Source organism: Diceros bicornis, chromosome 9 (genome assembly GCF_020826845.1).
Source record: "Diceros bicornis minor isolate mBicDic1 chromosome 9, mDicBic1.mat.cur, whole genome shotgun sequence".
Classification (NCBI taxonomy): Eukaryota; Metazoa; Chordata; class Mammalia; order Perissodactyla; family Rhinocerotidae; genus Diceros; species Diceros bicornis.
In genome coordinates, this window is record NC_080748.1 from 21,060,004 (window position 1) to 21,080,293 (window position 20,290).

The 20,290-nt window shown below is 39.5% G+C and overlaps 1 protein-coding gene across 2 annotated transcripts in view; it reads left to right on the top strand.

The window, feature by feature from the left end:
* Positions 1 to 20,290, top strand: part of FREM2 (FRAS1 related extracellular matrix 2) — a 177,198-nt gene that overhangs the window by 65,437 nt on the left and 91,471 nt on the right. For both annotated transcript variants that reach the window (XM_058547636.1, XM_058547635.1), the window contains exons 3-4: positions 10,853 to 10,999; positions 18,592 to 18,822. In XM_058547636.1, coding sequence (XP_058403619.1) covers positions 10,853 to 10,999; positions 18,592 to 18,822 — 378 coding nt within the window. The remainder of the gene's footprint in view (positions 1 to 10,852; positions 11,000 to 18,591; positions 18,823 to 20,290) is intronic.

Here is a 20,290-nt window from a genome sequence, read left to right on the forward strand (position 1 = left end):
GCTCTCGGTCAAATGAGCAATGAGGAAAAAATGCAATCCAGGGTTCATTCCTGCTCCAAAATGCTTGGAGTTTGTATTCGTATTGTTCACCAACATCATTATTTCTTGAATTAGTTTGTATTCTTGTTTAAAATACAGTATCACACTTACATTTTCAGGAAAAAAGCTTCCTTGGCCACTCATATTACAGCATGAAGATGACTAAGTTACCTTTCAATGCAGACTGCACGTGATCATCTCGTAACGTGCATGTTGTCAATATGTTTGCTTTCTCCTTTGTCCCTTGTAGAAGGACACCTGAACTCGTTATCGTAGGCGTGCATGCCAAGAGTGAAGACATTCATTCCACTGGGTTTAAACTTCTAGTTAAGAAAGCAAAATATTGCACAATTAAATCAGGTTCAATTAAGGAAATATTTTTAAGCCCTAGGTTAGGAGAGGTAAACTCACAGTTCTCCCCTTTTCTTTTTCTTTTTGTTACAGAGGCTGAAAATAAGCACGTTCCTTTTTTTTTTTAGGGCTGGAGTTGGGGGAGGGGGCTGTACTTACAGAAATGTGGGGGATTCCTACAGGCTCTGGCTTGCCCACTCTGACCCAGCCATGGCCTGATGGAGCACATCATTCAGCCTGGAAGAAGTGTTTTTCTTCCAGCTTCCCTGGCTTTTGGCTGTGGCCCCAAATTCACTCATGAAACAACAGGGTCTCAGCCTTTGCTTGTGTTAATTTTCCTATGATTCAGTCTCAAATATTTCAAAACTGACCTTCATACCCTTTGTTTTTCCACTAATTCTTACCATTTGTCGGCCTTACTATTCATTAGCACAAGAGGGTTTGCTGATAGTAGACGGAAATGCACTCAGATCATCGGTTTTGCTTCTATTCAATAGCACTCATTTATAAATTAAGTTAAAGCAAATGAAAATTAAGCTAGAGTCGCCTGTAAACAGAATATCGACCTAAATGGAGTAATCTAATTACTCAGAGGAAGTGTAGAAGGAATACTGGAAGGCTGGATTTGAATTCTGGATCTACGGCCGGCCCGGTGGTGTAAGCGGTTAAGTGCACGCACTCCGCTGCGGCCGCCCGGGGTTCGCCGGTTCGGATCCCGGGCGTGCACAAACGCACCGCTTGGCAGGCCATGGTGTGGCGGCGTCCCATATAAAGTGGAGGAAGATGGGCACGGATGTTAGCCCAGGGCCAGTCTTCCTCAGCAAAAAATAGAGGAGGATTGGCAGATGTTAGCACAGGGCTGATCTCCTCACAAAAAAAAAAAAAAAAAAAAGAATTCTGGATCTATCACATACTATACCTGCAGGAATTTAATTTTTTAATTTTTTTTTTTAATTTTTTTTATTTTTTGTGTGTGTGAGGAGATCAGCCCTGAGCTAACATCCGCCAATCCTCCTCTTTTTTTGCTGAGGAAGACGGCCCTGGGCTAACATCTGTGCCCATCTTCCTCCACTTTATATGGGACGCCGCCACAGCATGGCTTGCCAAGCAGTGCGTCGGTGCGCGCCCGGGATCCGAACCAGTGAACCCCGGGCCGCCGCAGCGGAGTGCACGCACTTAACCGCTTGCGCCACCGGGCCGGCCCCTATACCTGCAGGAATTTAAAGTGAGAATTTAATCTGACACTCACTCACCTCCTCCATAGAATGTGGGAGTGCCTAACTTGCAGGGTTATTGTGAGATGCATTGAGATAATGTACATGTTATCAAAATCATACTGACCATGGTCCTCACTGTATGTATCCAGCTCTCCTCTCTAAGCTTTTCCAGGGTCCCTAAGGCTGAGCTGACATTCAGCCAGTTTACACCTGCTTTCAAGTGAGTTCCAGTGGTTTTTGGCCGGTGTCTTTTAAGATTGGTCAGTGCCTGTGTTGTGCCCATTCTGGTTGGTCAAAACCCATGCTTCTGCCCAAGGGTAGGTGTTCTCCACCAAAGCCCGGTCCCACAATATCAACACAGCTCTGCCAGGAATCCCAGTTGCTATGTCTAGTTCTCCCATAACAGGGATCTGCCAGTGCCCCAAAAGCCTCTGGGAGTGGGTACCAGAGCTGTGTGGTGATCTTTTCTGTTATTCTGTTTTGAAAGAGAAGGATGTCCAAAAGAATGCTGCTTGGAACCTGATATGAAAAAGAGATCAATTAAGCATCTCTTACATTTCCACTTAGGGTTTTCTCTTTTCCTGGGACCCAACATTCATCCAGGAGCCTGGGCACAAGTTAGAGATGAGTAACACTCTTACACTGTACTCTGAATCCCTACTTTGCTCTGATGTTTAAGACTTTGTACGGTCTGCTTTATTGTGCCTGACATTCATTTCTATTATGATGAGTTCTCTCTCCAGAGGCTCCTTATAGCTCGAGAAAATCAGCTTCCGTAAGGTCTGTTACTCCAGCTCCCCAGACAAGTATAGATGGGCATGAATCCCAGATGTGGGCTGTTGCTTAAACTGAGACCCTAGAACAAATTATCCAAAGATTTTCTAGCAGGATTAGGAGTTATTCTGCATCAGAATTCATCCATGTATATTACTTTCCTATAGGTTAAAAATTATCCTATAAATTCTCTTCGTATATTTTCAAATTATGCCAAGTAACTATGTGGGGGCCAGTACACCCTTCACCCCTGAGCCACAACTGTGTCTGCAGCCAGATGTGAGGGAAGGAGGCCAGGGCTGCCCATCTGAGAAGGCACTGAAGGTTCCTTCCAGTTCACACTCCTGGGCATGTGCCGGGGAAAGGGAGGATTAAAGGGAGGCAAAATGTGTGTGGAGGCAGAACACTTTTCCTCTCCCTGTGCCTCATTCTGTGGTTTCCCAAAGACTAACTTATTGTGACTTGTATTGAGTAAATATGATTAATTCTCGTTATTCGAGGTAGTTATGTTCCATAAAATCACTGTGAATACTGAATGATTGCTCCTAGGGGAGATACAGAGTTAGGCTCCCTGCAAGCCTCTGATCACAACATTTTATTAACCAGTCAATACATAACCTTGTTTTACAGGTATTTGTTTAAAGACAACTTGTTTATACACATTATGTTGTTGATTCATTAACATTGCACTCATGGCTGACAGCACTGTAATCTATGCCTGAACAAGCTTATCTTACACATGCATTTTCTCCATAAGATAGACCACAGCCTTCTTGTGCTTAGGAACACTGGACAGCACTCTGGCACTATGATTAGGAGACATTTTAATCAGCGAAATCACCAAGGAAAAGCACACAAATGTGAAAAATGTGGCACTAAATAGACTGTGACAAGGACACATTTATAGTATGAAAACTGAAACAAGAAGGCAGAGCATCAAGTAATGCAGATTTTTCAAAGCTGCTCTGCAAGTGTCTGCAAATGAGCACAAAAGCACTTTGGGTATTGCTTTGGGAGTTACAAACAAATTTTAGCGGGTAGACAATTTGCAAATATGAAATCCAGGAATAATGAGGATTGACTGTATATCAGCCTCTGGTATAGTAGATGAATAGGAATTCAAGTCTTTGTAACGTCATGTACAAATACCCATTATGCACCCATTATGGGTTATATGTGGCCAAATCATGTCCCTGTGGAGCAAAACCATGTGTGGTAAAGCAGATTGTGATGCTCTTGGCTTCTAAGATGAATGTTGGTATTTTTGTCAGCCCATCTCCACCTCCACATCACCGAGCAACTTATCTTTAGAGCCTACAGAAGAATAGAGGGTAGAGTGTGAACTAATCCACACTTGAGCTCCATTCCATGTAGTTCGTGTGACAATTACCAAGATATCATAGCTCCATCTATGCTTTTGGTTGTGAAAGGTGTGCTTCTAGGTGCCTTTCCTGAGAATAGCCTGAAAGACTGTGAGCGTGTTATCCAGTAGAGGTCAATATGTGCTGGGCCTATTTCTTTACACCTCTGGGTCTTTTGTCATGCCACTTCTCTTTCCATACATTTCTATATATATTCTCTGTATTTTATTGTGGATCTGACCCCTTGTGCTGTGCTGCCTCTTAGAATGTGTATGACAGTGGGAATGGTGCGGGTAGGTGTGTACAGAAGGGAGGGAGAAGATAACATATCAATTATCAAAAGTTGCATTGGCAGCAATTTTTGAATAGCTTACTATTATCAAGTAGCCTATGGAATTATAAAATCTATTGATAATTTTTCTGGGTCTGTCTCCCAGTGCTTCAGGAGCCCTATCAGTCATAGTAAGGCAGAGCTGCCCTGAGGTCAAGGTTCTTCATCTCTGGGTGTCTGGGTCACCCACCACCCTTCCCAGGGCAGATTTTGGATCCATCCTGACTACTCCCTCTTTGTCTTTAATATCCAATCACTTACATAGGAAAAGGAGACAGAAGTAAATATTTAGTAAATATCCTGAGATCCTATCGAATGGAGTTGTTTGAGTTCCCTTTTTACTGGATTTCTTATCTCTGTTCTTATATTTAATCTTCCAGGAACACCTTCCCCCCATCTCTCTGAATGTTCAAATACCATCCTGTACTTAAGCCTCCATTTAAACACTGTCTCTTCCATAAGGTTGTCTTTGATCCCCTCAGGTTAAAGTAATCCCTCCCTCTTGTGAACTCCCACAGCTCGTTATCAGTGCCTCTCTCACAGCACTTGTCAGTCTCTAGCTGACACACATTATCTATGTACTTGTGTCTCTCCCTTAGTTGAATCTCAACTCCTGGGGTGGGTGGGGGGGAGCTGGGAGGGAGTGGGTATTTTTAAGAGCCAAGTTGGCTTCAACTTGATGGTTTTCAGTAAACAGTAAAATCCACCTGACTTTAAGGGCCAGAGGACAGGATTCCAGGAGCTCTCAGAGATTCTCATACAGAAGATTCTAAGGCAAAGCGAAGTTTAAAAGAAGATCATTCTAGCACAGAAATGGCAATGAAATAAATTTCTTACTTTAATTTTTGATTCTCACAATGATTAACAACATTGATGCTGACGGTAGTTGCATGGTTGCTAATAAGTATCCTTATCTTCTAAGAGAATAAGGCTGTTTAAAAGTCAAATTATCTAATTTTCCCAATGAATTAGGTAATATTGTTATCTTATTCTTTCCTAATATAAGTATCTATTTCTATTTCTGATTTAAAGAGCGATATCCAGCTTTTTAGTAGCTGTTTGTTTGATTTCCAATTCAGCCTCCAGGCTGAACTTTTTTCTGGGCAAATGGAAATTTAGCAAGCTAGAAAAATATTACCGATAGGATTATCTTCTATTGGTAACTAATTTTCCTCCAAGAAAAATTTTGTCAAAAATTTTTGAAAAAAATTGTCAAAGCTAAGTGGATATGCAGAAATTACCCTTTATCAAGGACAAGTCAAAGTTGTGACACTAGTTTCATATTGAAGAAGTATGCTTTGTCTTTCGAGAAGTCAGGCAGCCCTGTGTTCTTAGGGAGGGCTAATTGAAGATTATGATTCTTTGTTATTCTAAAAAAACTGTTGTGTTCCCACTGAAAAAGAAAATGAAAAAGGCTAAAGACCAGCTGGAAAAGTTCAAAAGAGGTCTTTTCATCAAAACCTTAATGGCTTTGGTGTCAGAGTTTGAGGACAAAGCATTTGGGAGTGTGGTTATCAGCTGTCAGGCACCTGTTGTATGGATTTATGACACGTTACGGACTTTAATTTGTTCCCAATGAGACATTGAGACTAGCTCCTTGTGCATCATAGATGACAGAATCTACTTTAGAGAGGCAAAGAATCACATTGAAGTAAAAATTTGTCAGTTTTTTAAGTTATCTAAAATTTTGCATTCAGTAAACTATAGCTGTTATTATTAAAAGTGTCAACATTGATTATTCCCATATATTAAGGTTTTAGAGGAGTTTCCAGGGTATGTAATAAATGAATAAATAACCTGTCTTTCCATTCTTTAGATAAAATACAGACTTCCATTCAAGGTCAATTTTAATAACAAGAGTTACCATAAACTACAGCTTAGTTCCTCAAATCCCTGTATCACTCCTGCATACTAAGTTGTAGCTGAGATTTTAAAGATTTTTATTTATTCATTTTTTCCCCCCAAAGCCCCAGTAGATAGTTGTATGTCATAGGTTCACATCCTTCTAGTTGCTGTACGTGGGACTCGGCCTCGCGTTGGACGGAGAAGTGGTGCCTTGTGGCGTGCCTGGGATCCGAACCCGGGCCGCCAGCATCAGAGCGCGCGCACTTAACCGCTAAGCCACAGAGCCGGCCCAAGATTTTATAAATTCTGAAGTGCAATAGAATTCACGTGTATATAAATCAGAAGAGTTATGTAGTATTTAATTCTGTTCAGAGCTAAGCTTTATATGCTTCATATTCTCCAGCAAAATATCTACTTAAAAATCCCTCATTTCGGGGCTGGCCCAGTGGCGTAGTGGTTAAGTTCTTGTGCTCTGCTTTGGCAGCCTGGGGTTCGCAGGTTTGGATCCCGGGTGCGGACCAGCGCACCGCTTATCAAGCCATGCTGTGGCAGGCATCCCACATATAACATAGAGGAAGATGGGCACAGATGTTAGCTCAGCAAAATCTTCCTCAGCAAAAAGAGGAGGATTGGCAACAGACGTTAGCTCAGGGCTAACCTTCCTCACCAAAAAAAAAAAAAAAAAAAAAATCCCCCATTTAGAGTGAATGCCAAGCGTCTAAAACCATTGCCCTGGAGCATGTCACTGTCTCACAAAGCAAAGTTTCTCCGTATTGTTTCTGAATTTTATTTCAGACAAAACCTCAAGGTGGCAGACATAAGAAATCTTGGCAAACTTGTTCAGTGTGTCACTTGAAACCCCTGATTAACCAGTAACCTGGCACCCTCATCCTTCCAGAACATAAGCACCACCCAGAAAATAAGCTTTATAAATCTGTAAGTAGAGATGAAATTAACTATCCCTGAGACCCTCCGTGCTACTTCATAATGGAATGGACGGGTTAAACAGGCCTTTAGTCATCAGTAACCCCTGGAGGTGCCATTTAGATAAACACGAATTCTAGTAATTCACATTCATAGGTAATCACTTAAAATCTTTACACAGTGTTCAAGAATAGAAGTGTGCAAGACATTTCAGAAAGGATGTCATTAAAAACAATTACATTTTTTTAAAAAAGATTCAGTACTGAAAGAGATTCATTGCATTTACATAGGACATTTATATTCCCCACTAGATGAAGCACTACTGAACTTCTTTCAACGAAGACATTAGAGTGTCGAATTCATTTAATAGGCCTTTTTCTAACAGTGAGCAAAATGGACTCCTTGCGCTCCTGGATCATATGTTGCATTGAGGGGGACAGAAAGTGAACAAAGAAAAATCAGTATGTATAGATATGAGGTTGTGGAAAGCACTGCGGAGAACAGTGAATCAGAATACAGGGGCTGGAGAGTGCTGAGGTCTGCACTGTGGCCTGCTGTTCCCCAGAGCGGCGAGGGAAGGCCTCATTGACTCAATATTCTTAAAAACTAATATTTAGAAGATGACATTTTTTGGAAGATTTCAGGAAAGAGTTAGGAGCAAATATTAAAATTAGCTAAAAATTGTCAAAATTTAGAGAAATAGAGAAACCATATTCTCAGTGATCTCTTATTCTTAGGTATAGCGGAAAGAAAGTCAGGAATAAAGTATACAGAACTAGAAAATACAATTTATTTGTTAAACAAGAGTTATTGAATAGGTCAGAGGTTATTAACACATTTCAAATAAGACTGTAGTGTGTGCTTTGTTTGTGTAAGCTGAAAACTATTATGAAAAAAGGAATAAAATAAATAGGAGTCACAAAGGAGCCACTTTACTTATAAAAATGATACTTATTCCATAGGTTTCTCCAGTCAAGGAATAAGTCTTCAGTCCTCGTTGTGTCCCATGCACTACATTGGACTTGGAGATCAGAGGGATGAATTTGACCAGTGCCTGTCCTGGGGAGCTCAGGCAGTTAGAAGCAGACACGTGCATGTAGATACAGAATGGAGATATAGAAGTACGCACAGCATGCTAAGCCAGGCTTCCTGAGCAGCAGGCAGGTGAGTGGGACCTAAACAGATTGTTAGGAGGAGTAGGAAAGCTAAGGATATCCTGGGCAGAAGACATGGCCCATGTATGAGCACCCACCATGTTCAGAAAACGGTGAGGAGTTGGATGCGACTGGATGTTTCTGTACAAGGAGAAGTGATGGGATGTGAAGCTGCAGGTGTTAAGAATGGACAAGGAATGGCTTGGGAGAGCATGACAAGAAGTTTGGAATAAAATCTGGGACTTGCTGGAACCACAATCTAACTGACACAGAAGTGGGGCATAAAGTTGTTTCCATGTAATAATTAGTGGAGAAATCACAGATGTTTTATATATTAATTTAATGGATTAAATGTTATTCTATTCTTTCTTTTCTATTCCTTTCTAGAGGAAATGTTCCAAGTAACAGAACATAAACACAATAATTAAAAATATATATTTTTAAAGATGATAAGACCAAATGCCGGCAACAGTAAAAGAATGCATGGCTACTCTCAATGTCTGACAAAAATTAGTACAATGAGTAAATCTGTACAATTAAACAATATGAGAGGATACCCGATAAAGTGCAAAACCGTACAGAGTCATCAATATGTGAACAGCTGCAGAGTCACAGAGATGAGAGGGCTGAGGACGCCGCAGGAGGCTTCATGAAGGAGGTGGTAAAGGGAGCCTCTGAGGAGTGGGAAGTGTGAGCAAAAGAACGATGGCGTCATCATTTTAGGCAAGAGGACAGAGGTGACAGGAAGAGTGGGGGTGGCGAGTCCGTGGAGCAGCAAGCCTCTTGGCTGGACCTCGGAGTGAGCAGATTAGAAGGCTACGGGAATGAGACAGGGTAGCTCAGGGCAAAACCGGAAATCCCGGAAGATGGCCTGACTTGATGTGTGCAGCAGCTGCAGGGAAAGAGACCAAGGAGAACTGAGAGCGAGTGGATTTAAGGCAGATTAGTAGTCGGGCAGCGGGCAGGCAGGGTGGATTTGAGCATGCGCAGTGTGGCTGCGGAGAGCGCGCTACCATTTGTTGAACGATCTGTGTGTCCCACACTGTACTGTATGCGTATATGGGTTATCTCACTTGATCCTCACAGCTGACTCCCGCATTAATTAATATTCCTGTCATTTGACTCTCCAGATGAGGAAACAGGTCTAGGGAACAAACTTGCTCAGAGTCAGGCAGCAGATAAGTGAAGTGGGCCCTCGACTCCAGGCCTGAGGAGCCGCCAGCCCATGGCCTCTCCTCTCCAGAGCGGCGCCCAGTGTGCACAAGATGTTAGGCATGAGGTCATAAGGATAAAATGTGGAGTGAACTTCCTGCTCTCCAATCTATTTATATTTTATATTTTACAAGTTAACTAAAAAAATTGAAAGGTCCGTAATCCCATCAATTTAAAACACCAAACAGCTCCGTTTTACATAGCCACCTTCACAGCATCAATACCATTTGTTTTAGTGTTATTTCAACAGAAATTTCATATTTATTGTTTAATGACTGAATAACATTTCACTGATTTGATCTACCACAATATAGTAAACTACGTTTTTCAGTTTAGGGTCTATTATAGAAAATCTTGCAATGAATAGTTCCTTGCAAATATATTTTTGCTTCTCTTCAAGCAAAAGTCCCCCAGAACAACTTAAAAGATCAAATGGTATGAACATCTTTATGCCTCTTGCACACATTGCTGTGTAGCCAAAAGGCTTGTGCTAATTTACAATTCAAACCACAAGAAAACCAATTTCTCCACATAATTCTAGCTGTACTAGGTATTTCTTTAATCTTTAGTACGTGTCAATTGATAATTCAAAGTCACTGCAGTTTTTATTTTTCAAACTTTCCACCAAAGATGAACATTTTTTCATGTATTTATTCATTCGTTGTTTCTCCTTGTGTAGATTTTTTGCCCTCAGTCTATTAAAGTCTTGATGTTTTCCTGTCTCGTTTCTTTTTCTCTCTTGTATCGCTCTTTCTGTGAACTCAGAAAAGAAGAAACTGAATTAAAATTGTGCCTCTAGCTGTGTTTATTATTTGGGCTTTTTTCCACCCTTTTACAGAAAGACTTAAAAGAAATTACTGATGCCTTTGTTTATAAACCTCACCTGACTCTGAAATAATTGCCGCAGATCAGAGGAAGCGGAGGGATAGTGCCGAGTGATCAGCTGATAACCATTTCTCCTTTCCTTTACCTAGCACAGCAGCTTTCACATTAGAGAGATCACACACGAGGATTATTTTCTCCTGATGGGAAGCCAACTCCATTTTAGTGGGAAGGGGGGCGGAGAAAGCCTTATCTTCAGAGTAGAATGGAATCAATGAAAAGAGCTGTCTGTTTGCTCTAAGGAATGGAGTGGAACATAGTGGGGAAGGGAGGCGGAGAAGGGATATTTGTTTTTTCTTAAGTGGTTATAATTAAAGCCTTCCACCCAGTTGCTCAGTGAACCAGAAAAAGGTATTTGTGGAGTTGTGTGTGTCTTTAACTTCACAAATGAGCCTTGCAGCCTTTTCTATAGACAAACTTGCTCTCCAGCGGCACCTTGTGGGCAGTGAGTCATCCAGCAACTTGGATGCTTGATTTTAGGATTAAACCAAACTGCTTCTGGTAGTGGTGCACTCCTTCCCCTTCACCCCCTTCTTCTCCTAAAGATCTAAGGATTTTGTGAAGATCATATCAGCTATTGTATTTCTATATAACAGTCGCTGAGCAGTAGGCTGTATCTCGTTGTACGTATTCTAGATTTGTTTGTCAAACCAAGTAGCTATAGTTATTCTTAATGTTGCATCATTAAAGTAGCCTGTGGAATTTTTAAGGTCACTCATTCAAGAAAGCACTAACTTGAGGCTTTAAATTTTTGTTTTCCAGGTGGAAACAAGTTAACCAAGCAGCATTTTCGTCTGAATTGGGCATGGATCTCCATTGAAAAGGAATATTACCTGATCAACGAGGACTCCAAATTTCTAGATGTCGTTCTGAAACGTAGAGGCTACTTGGGAGAGACTTCATTTATAAGTAAGTTTAATTTGCATGTCTGTCTCAAAATCTCATTTTCTAGCAAAAATCATTTTATAATGATTAAAATATGCTGAGCTTACTGCTCTAGTTTTAAAGTTTAGGGAGATGTTATCATTTAAAGGTTCTTTAACTGCTAAAGAAACATGCCAAAAGTTTTGTGTCAAGGCTAAGTCATAGAGACAAAAGGCTGCAAAAATAGGAAATGTGTAACCAAAATATATATCTCTTCAAACCTTCTACCAACATATGATCTTTCTCTGATATAAAATAACTTTACAAAAATGGCAGTAATCACTTATAAGTTAAAAATTTTTAAATGTCATTAGATCTTAGACTAGGGTTAGGCAAATCTATAATTTATCCATAAAAGTCTGCTGAAATAGTGTAAAACTTTTGTGAAAGCTACTTTAATAATAAGTAAAGAAAAAACTATTCAGTAACATATTAGGCACTGAAGTGTAATTTACTATGTTTGTTGCATTGAATGCTCTGGTGGGTCACGAAAAGTTTCAAGAACCTCAACACTAGACAAAAGGCATGTGTTGTGACTGTTTTTTCGTAACCAACAGTCAAGTGTTAAATACTAATCCTTTTCTTTTTTGACTAAGAGTCAAAAGCAAATGAATAAAATGTTTTTTCAACTCCAGTTCAAGCTCACGTTCAATTTCATGTAAGCATGAGAGAGAGAAAAGAAGGTATAGTGGTAATTTTAAGCAGTAATATAGTTGGGACAAAATATTTGGTATGTTGATGGAAAATGAAAGCACCCCAAGCAATTATATTATTTTTGGTACCGTATGTTTTATACACATAAATATAATATGGGCTAATAGAACTTTCATGGAGTAAAAGAGTTTTCATTGAGGGAGAGTGTCAACTTAAGGTAGGAATCTAGAAAAATGTTGGCAAAAAAAGTTGGAAGCCCTGTGTTTGTCTTCAAAATGATTATATGAAATTTTACTGGTCTATGACATTTAAAAGCCTTAAACAGTAGATCCCTATCAACACATACACACAAGAGCATGCACACACACATACCAAACACACACCACACACACACCACACACCATACCTTTGCCACAGCCACAATCACCGCCTGCCCCCCACGATTTCCCCTGTTGTTTGGATGCTGGATAATAATTACCCCTTACTTTAAAAATGCTTTTTGTTTTTTAACTTTAGAAGAGGAGTTTTCACACTATGTTCTGCCTATTCCTCGAGGTTACTTTGGCTCCAGGGGGGCTGGTCCACCTGTAGACCCATCCTGCATGCAGCTGGGGCAGCTCTGGTTCCATCTTTTTTTTTTTTAATTTTATTGAAGTCATATTGGCTTATAACATTGTATAATTTCAGGTGTACATTATTATATATGTTTCTATATAGACTGCATTGTGTTCACCAATAGTCTAGTTTTTATCTGTAACCATACATATGTGCCCCTTCACCCCTTTCACCATCCTCCCACCCCCTTCCCCTCTGGTAACCACTAATCTGTTCCACTTATCTATGTGTGTGTGTGTGTGTGTGTGTTTATCGTCCACATATGAATGAAATCATATGGTATTTGTCTTTCTCTGTCTGGCTTATTTTGCTTAGCATAATACGCTCAGTGTCCACCCATGTTGTCACAAATGGCACGATTTTGTCTTTTTTTATGGCTGAGTAGTATTTTCCATGTGTATATTCACCACATCTTCTTTATCCATTCGTCCATTGATGGACACTTAGGTTGCTTCCATGTCTTGGCTATTGTGAATAATGCTGTGATGAACATAGGGGTGCATAAATCTTTTTGAATTATTGATTTCATGTTCTTTAGATAAATATCCAGTAGTGGAATAGCTGGATCATATGGTATTTCTATTTTTAATTTTTTGAGAAATCTCTGTATGGGTGTGAGGTGATATCTCATTGTAGTTTTGATTTGCATTTCCCTAATAATTAGTGATATTGAACGTCTTTTTATGTGCCTGTTGGCTATCTGTGTATCTTCTTTGGAAAAATGTCTTTTATATCTTCTTTGGAAATATGTTCATATCCTCTGCCGATTTTTTGACCGGATTGTCCATTTTTTTGTGTTGAGTTATATGAGTGCTTTATATATTTTGGAAATTAACTCCTTGTCAGATACACGATTTGCAAATATTTTCTCCCAGTTGATGGGTTGTCATTTTCTTTTGTTGATGGTTTCCTTTGCTGTGCACAAGCTCTTTAGTCTGATGTAGTCCCATTTGTTTGTTTTTTCTTTTATTTCCCTTGCCTGAGTAGACGTGGTATTTGAAAAGATACTGCTAAGTATCTTTTGTCAAAGTATCTAATGTCAAAGAGTGTACTGCCTATGTTTTCTTCTAGGAGTTTCATGGTTCAGGTGTTACATTCAGGTCTAATCCATTTTGAGTTAATTTTTGTGTATGGTGTAAGATAATGGTCTACTTTCATTCTTTTGCATGTAGCTTTCCAATTTTCCCAACACCGTTTATTGAAGAGACTTTCCTTTCTCCATTGTATGTTCTTAGCTCCTTTGTCAAAGATTAGCTGTCCATAGATGTGTGGGTTTATTTCTGGGCTCTAAATTCTGTTCCATTGATCTGTGTGTCTGTTTTTTGTGCCGGTACCATGCTGTTTTGATTACTATAGCTTTGTAGTATATTTTGAATCCAGGGAATGTGTTACCTTCAACTTGGTTGTTTTCTCTCAGGATTGCTTTGGCTATTTGGGGTCTTTTGTTGTTCCACATAAATTTTAGGATTCTTTGTTCTATCTCCGTGAAAAATGTTGTTGGGATTCTGATTGGGATTGCATTGAATCTGTAGATTGCTTTAGGAAGTATGGACATCTTAACTATGTTTATTCTTCTAATCCATGAGCAAGGAATAAGCTTCCATCTTCTTTATTTGCGTTTGCGTATGCCTCTTCATAGACTGTCATTTGCACTCTCTGTGTTGAACCATTTAGAGCACAGTGAACGCTCTTGGTGCTCTCTCTCTTTCAGGAGCATGTTCTCTCTGCACACATACACGTGCTCTGCAAATCAGGAATCTGATCCTGTCTTACTTATTGTCAGTGAGAGATTAGCTTTAACTGTGCTTTGTGCTTGAAAATATGGCAAAGTCATAGGGAAAATAATAACTAAATACCAGAGTGCCTTAGCAATTCTTAAGGATGCTTTCATCTATTTTGTTTTACCTGAATTCCCACCCCTAATAAATGTATTTAATTAGTCACTCACAAATAGCCCTTGACAGCAATGGCAAAGTTAATAATTGAAAAATAGGCAGGAAAACTATCTTTTTGGGGCCGGCCCCGTGGTGTAGTGGTTAAGTTCAGCATGCTGCCGTTCAGCAGCCCGGGGTTCACAGGTTCGGATCTCGGGTGTGGACCTACACCACTCATCAGCTGTGCTGAGGTGGCGACCCACATACAAAATAGGGGAAGACTGGCACAGATGTTAGCTCAGGGCAAATCTTCCTCACAAAGAAAACCACAAAACTGTCTTTTCAGATTTTTCTCTCCATTGCCTTTTTTTTAAGCTGAATGCTAAAATATCAAAGAGCTCTGTTTTCTCTTGAAGTTATTTTTTCAATGAACTATTATTTCCTACGAGTGTGGAGATCAGCACCAGCAATTCTACAAAGGCTCTATAGCTCTACTTGGTTAACTTCATATGGTTACTTAGTAAGCTGGAGTGATAGAAAGTTAGAAAGACCTCTGTGTGTGGCCCACACCCGTCAATTATTGAAGATGGTAATAGAATTCATGCTAGGACTAGGAATGGACGTCAGATTAAAGTAAAGGGTAGCCTGGTAGACATTCTACAATGAATACGTTTCACGTAACTCTTCCCTTGCAACCCCTGCTTTCATTTATAGACTTTTAGAATTAGATAGTTTGCATTATAGCTAAAGGCAGAATACCACTTCCCTCATGAGCATATTAGTAAATCATAAATTACATGAAATTTGTATATGTATTTTCTCAGAGATGATTATTCATTTTATAACCATTATAACCTATTAATAAAATAAATATGTATTTGCATTTCACAAAACTATTTGAATTTCAAGATCTTATTTCTACCAGTTATTGAACATTTATTAAATGCAAGATACTTCATTAAGCACATTAAATACTTTACCTGTCTCTCTTACTCCTTTCAATAACCTTTTATTCACTAGCTCAATTAATATTTTCTCGAGTGCTTATCATGTGCCAAACACTGTTAGGTCGTGGACTATGAAGTGCTAATGATGAGAGCTGACATTTATTGAGTTATGACGTGCCAGGCCTACTTCTCAATACCTTACACAGTCAACCCCATGAGAAGAGTGTCCTTTACTCCCCATTTTACAGGTAAAGAAGGAGAAAGGTTGTCGTATGCCCAGCGTTACAGAGCTAGTAAGGGGCAGAGCTGAGATTTGGCTCCAGGGCCCAAGCTCTTAACTATCTCTCCATAGTGTTTCTTGAATCCCTTGCAACTGAGAGATTTATTAACTTGCCTATGATCCCATAGAGCTAGAATATGAAATGTATTCTCTCATTCCAAAAGGACCTTGCTTGGGCCGGTCCCGTGGCTTGGGGGTTGGGCTCGCATGCCAGGCTGCTGGCGGCCTGGGTTCGGATCCCGGGTGCGCACCGATGCACGGCTTCTCCGGCCATGCTGGGGCCACGTCCCACATGCAGCGGCTAGAAGGGTGTGCAACTATGACGTACAACTATCTACTGGGGCTTTGGGGAAAAAAAAGAAAGAGGATTGGCAATAGATGTTAGCTCAGAGCCGGTCTTCCTCAGCAAAAAGAGGAGGATTAGCATGGATGTTTGCTCAGGGGTGATCTTCCTCACACAAAAAAAATAAATAAATAAACAAAAGGACCTTGCTTAACCTCCGTGCCAGAGGGGAAAAAAAGATGCAATTGTAGTTTCACTTAGTAAATCAAAGTAATATGTCTTTTTTCATAATTAATTCTCCTTGAAAAAAAAGCATAAATTTAAGCCCAATTTGTAAGCTTTTTGAGTTCCAGAATTCTTTTTGCCCCATCTAATATTATTTATAATATGTATGGTTTACCAGCTGAATATTTGTATCTCCAAGGAAGTGCATTTTCTGAACATTGAGTGTGCTTGACTGTCTCATCTACCACACTAGATTAGAGTGTGGATTAATCTGTCTCCTCCGGAATCTATGCATGTTTCTTCATCCTTTATGAAAATGGGACACCTGTGTAAAAGGACCTTGTGGAGGTATGAAGAATGCAGTGTGTGTCTACCCAGCCTCAGATTTTAACGATATAAGGTTTACCTGGGGATCTTGCTAAAGTGTTGATTCTGATTCAGTAGGTCTGGAGTGGGTGGGACCTGAAATTCTGCTTTTCTGACAAGCTCCTGAATGTTGCTCATGCTGCTGGTCCGTGGACCACACTTTAAGTAACAAAGGAGCACTGCCCTCAGAGTAGGTACCATGTGTTAATTATAAAAGGGAATCTTTATTTTTGACCCAAAGCAAACTTAGTATTCCATCTTAGTCTTGTTTTACCTGCTTCTTAGTTTTAGTTCATGTTTGAGAAGAAGCATGTCAAACAGTTTAAGACAACAATCTTTTTTATAAAATACAAGTCCATTCCTCTTTGCTTGTTGAATCAAAGATATTGTCTGTTTATAGTTTACATCTGATTGAGAATCTCTTATAAAATCCACCAGAAAAATTATGGGGGTTTTGCAGCAATGATTGGGATTTGATATTAAAACTTATTTTTTATCAGGTTGGATGACTTGACTATCGTTTATTAAGGATGACTAGTTGGAACTAGTGGCCATTCCTTGTTTTTATACTGATTCCTTTTTGTTTTTAACTGTTTTGAATCTCCAGGAAAATAATGCATTGTTGATGAAACAAAACAAAACAGAAAAGTGGGCAGTAGCTGTCAGAAAGCAACTAACATATTCTTTGGCTGGTCATGCCCCTGGGGGTGTATGGGCCAATGAGCAGCAGGTGTGCTGGAACCTCAGTGAGAATGATCCCTTTCATCATCACCTTGGCCATGAATTGTGGTGGATCCTAGAGGTGTTGACAGCCACTCTGTGTGCATTAGGAGCCAGAGAGCTAACAGGAAGTCAGCAGCATTCAACAAGATATGTAGTGCTTGAATTCCTGGTTCTGTGCCCGTTTTTCTCTTGCCATTAAATAAATTATGTTTTACCTGCTGTTGAAAAAAAATGCAATATTTATATCTCCGTTCTTTTTCTGAGATCTATAAGACACATATTTTAGTGAAATATTAATTTTCTTCTTCATTTTAAGATGAAACTAACAGTGATCTATTCTGATGAAGAAATAAATGTTCAAACTAATCTCGCATAAGCACCACAATGGCAGGGGCTTGGGGTCTGTTTTGTTTTCTGCTACAGCCCTAGCACTTAGAGCAGGACACATAGTAGGCACTTAATGAATATTTGTGGCTAAATGGATCTTATTTGGTCCAGTTTCGTTTCTAGTTTGAAGAACAAAAGAAATTTTCTAAAACTAAGATAATTTTTTTCAATTAAATGAGAACTATAAGAATTTATTTTCAGACTTTTTAATTCTAATAGTCACAAGATTTTATTTTTCCCTTTTTAAATCTGTCTTTCCTACCAACTTCTCTGAAAATGCCAATGTTTAAAGAAATATATTTGAAAATATTCTATTAACTTGATTCACTAAGAGGTCCTGATTTAGTACTTAAGGATATACTTATGCGAGTACTACTGTAATTTTATAATTTTTCTTTGATGTTGACTTCGTTGACTGTTACTGCTTTATAGATAATATATTCTATGATTTGTGTATGTGGCATAGTAATGGTGACGATCCTCTTGTAATGTAGTTAAGAGTCTCAGAGATCCTTCAATCTTTCCAGCTAACTGAAATTGACCTTAAGTGAACCACCAGAGTAAGCCAAACATACTGCTCATAATAACCATATATAAGCTCTCCAATTCTGTTCACATGGTTTCATGGAATTCTAGAGTGTTCTACAAAGAAAAACTTGGCAGTAGTCATATTGACAGACACTGAGTTAGATTCTTTTAAGGGTCCTAGTTCCATTAAATGTTTAGAGAATGTTATAATTTTTTATTATTGTGCTTAGCCATTTATGACTTAGATTATCAAAGAATTCTTTGACTTACAAAGTCTCTTATTCACTTATATTTTCTAGTCAGAGAATTTTTTTTATGATACGACACATATAATATAACAAATACAAAGGTAAATTTTTGGATTGTATGAACTTGTAAGAACAGTAAGAATACTGTACAATATGAATATCAATTTACTTGGCCTTGTTTTACAAGAGGTTCTAACACAAACTTAGCTCAAAGAATATATAGCAAAACCATAATGGGGCAAGAGTAGAGCTGAATCATGAACCACTCAGCACCTACACTAGAACACTTTCATTGTAGGACCCGTACCCGATTATCCATTTCATGGAATCAAAGTAGGATCTATTTTGCACTGCAGGATAAAGTGACAGAAAAAGTTAACAACGAGGAGAACCTTAGTATTCCAATTGAAAATGAAACTAAGAAAATGATATTATGTTTCTGTGAAGGTATTGGCACAAGAGATGGGACTGCAGAAAAAGACAAAGACTTCAAGGGCAAAGCACAGAAACAAGTACAGTTCAACCCAGGCCAGACCAGGGCCACATGGAGAGTAAGGATCATGAGTGACGGGGAGCATGAGCAGTCTGAGACCTTCCAGGTGGTTCTCTCAGAGCCTGTGCTGGCTGCCCTGGAATTCCCTGCAGTGACTACAGTGGAGATCGTTGACCCAGGAGATGGTAAGAGCTATTGCTCACTTGTTTGTGTTGCTGTTGGGTTTTATGACAGGATACCTTAAAGAGGAAGTTTTAAATTCAATATTTGGACTTTCTGTAGAGAGAACTTTCTAGACTAATGGTTAAATATTCTCAGGTATGCTGATGGGAGAGGGAACCCAAAAATTAAAGGAAGCTATATTTTTATCAAGTAAATGAACTATGAATATGCATAGAATTATCAACATGTTCTTTTTCTTATTATAATTCTGTCCTTTAGAACCAATACTGCTCATCTTGATACTGAGCAAGGGCTCTATCTGCTCACCGCAAGATAAAAGGCCAAGCAGGTGGTGGTAGAGAAAGAACTTTAATAAGCGATAATTGACTATATTGGAAGATGGTGGACTATCATCCTAAAGAAACCCATCTCAAAGGGAACTGATTTGGAAATGACTTATATAAGGCAAACGGGGTTGCAGAGGGGGCTCAGAAATGTCAGGTGATGGATGACTGCAGAATGTTGGGCTCCTCTCTGTAGCGGATCTGCTGAACACAACACTCCTGAGGAAACTAAGAAAACCTCAGTTACTTCTTTATCTGGGACAGAAGGAACAGTTTGGGTGGAGGAATAAATTTTCTGCTAACAAGTTATTCTTTCTACGGGTTACACATTAGTTTGCCTACATGCAGTTCTAAGTGTTTTTCCAAAGCACCTTGTGAGAATAAGATGGGGAGGGGAGCATGTGGCCTTGGGGGCTGCGCAGGGGTGACTGTCTTTCATATTTCTTATGACATGTGAAGCTTACAGTCGGTCATTTTAGCTTCTCAATGCTCCTGCATTATGCTTGGTCAGGCGGAGGGCTGTCAGCAAGTTACTCTCTTACCAGGGGTCCTCTGGCTGTTCTGCAAGGCAAGCTCAGAAATTTGGGTTACTTTGTTTCCCACGTTAACCTTGTGGGTACAGGCACAGTTTTCATCCTAATCCAGGGAAACTTGAACTCCTTCATCCTCGGTTTCAATCTCATTTTTCTTGAATTAATTTATTATTTCTTAAAGTCTTTTAAGTGTCTTCTAAAATGTTCTTTAAACAAATGGTTTAAGAATTAGACCGTTTTTGGATTAATTTGTTCCCCATATTACACTTTATTCAAGTTTCCTTCATGCAATCACCAGCCAAAACTTTTCCTGTGGCCATATGTTCCCACATTTGTTACATAATACCCACCCAACTCACCCCAACTCCTTGGTGACTAGTGTCTGGAATCATTGCGGTTAATTTCTGTTAGATTACATTTTCTTGTCAATGCACACCCTTGGCTGATGTTGGTAAAAGTGAACCTCGCTGCTTTTGTGTGTAGTTTGACCTTTTCCCTCCCCCTGCCAGACTTCTACAGTCCTGGCTTGTCTCAATGCAGTCAAGAAAAAAAGACTGAATGGCTTTTTGAGGCCTGGCATTTATTCAGTGCTTGGAGAGACTCTTCTAAAGCTG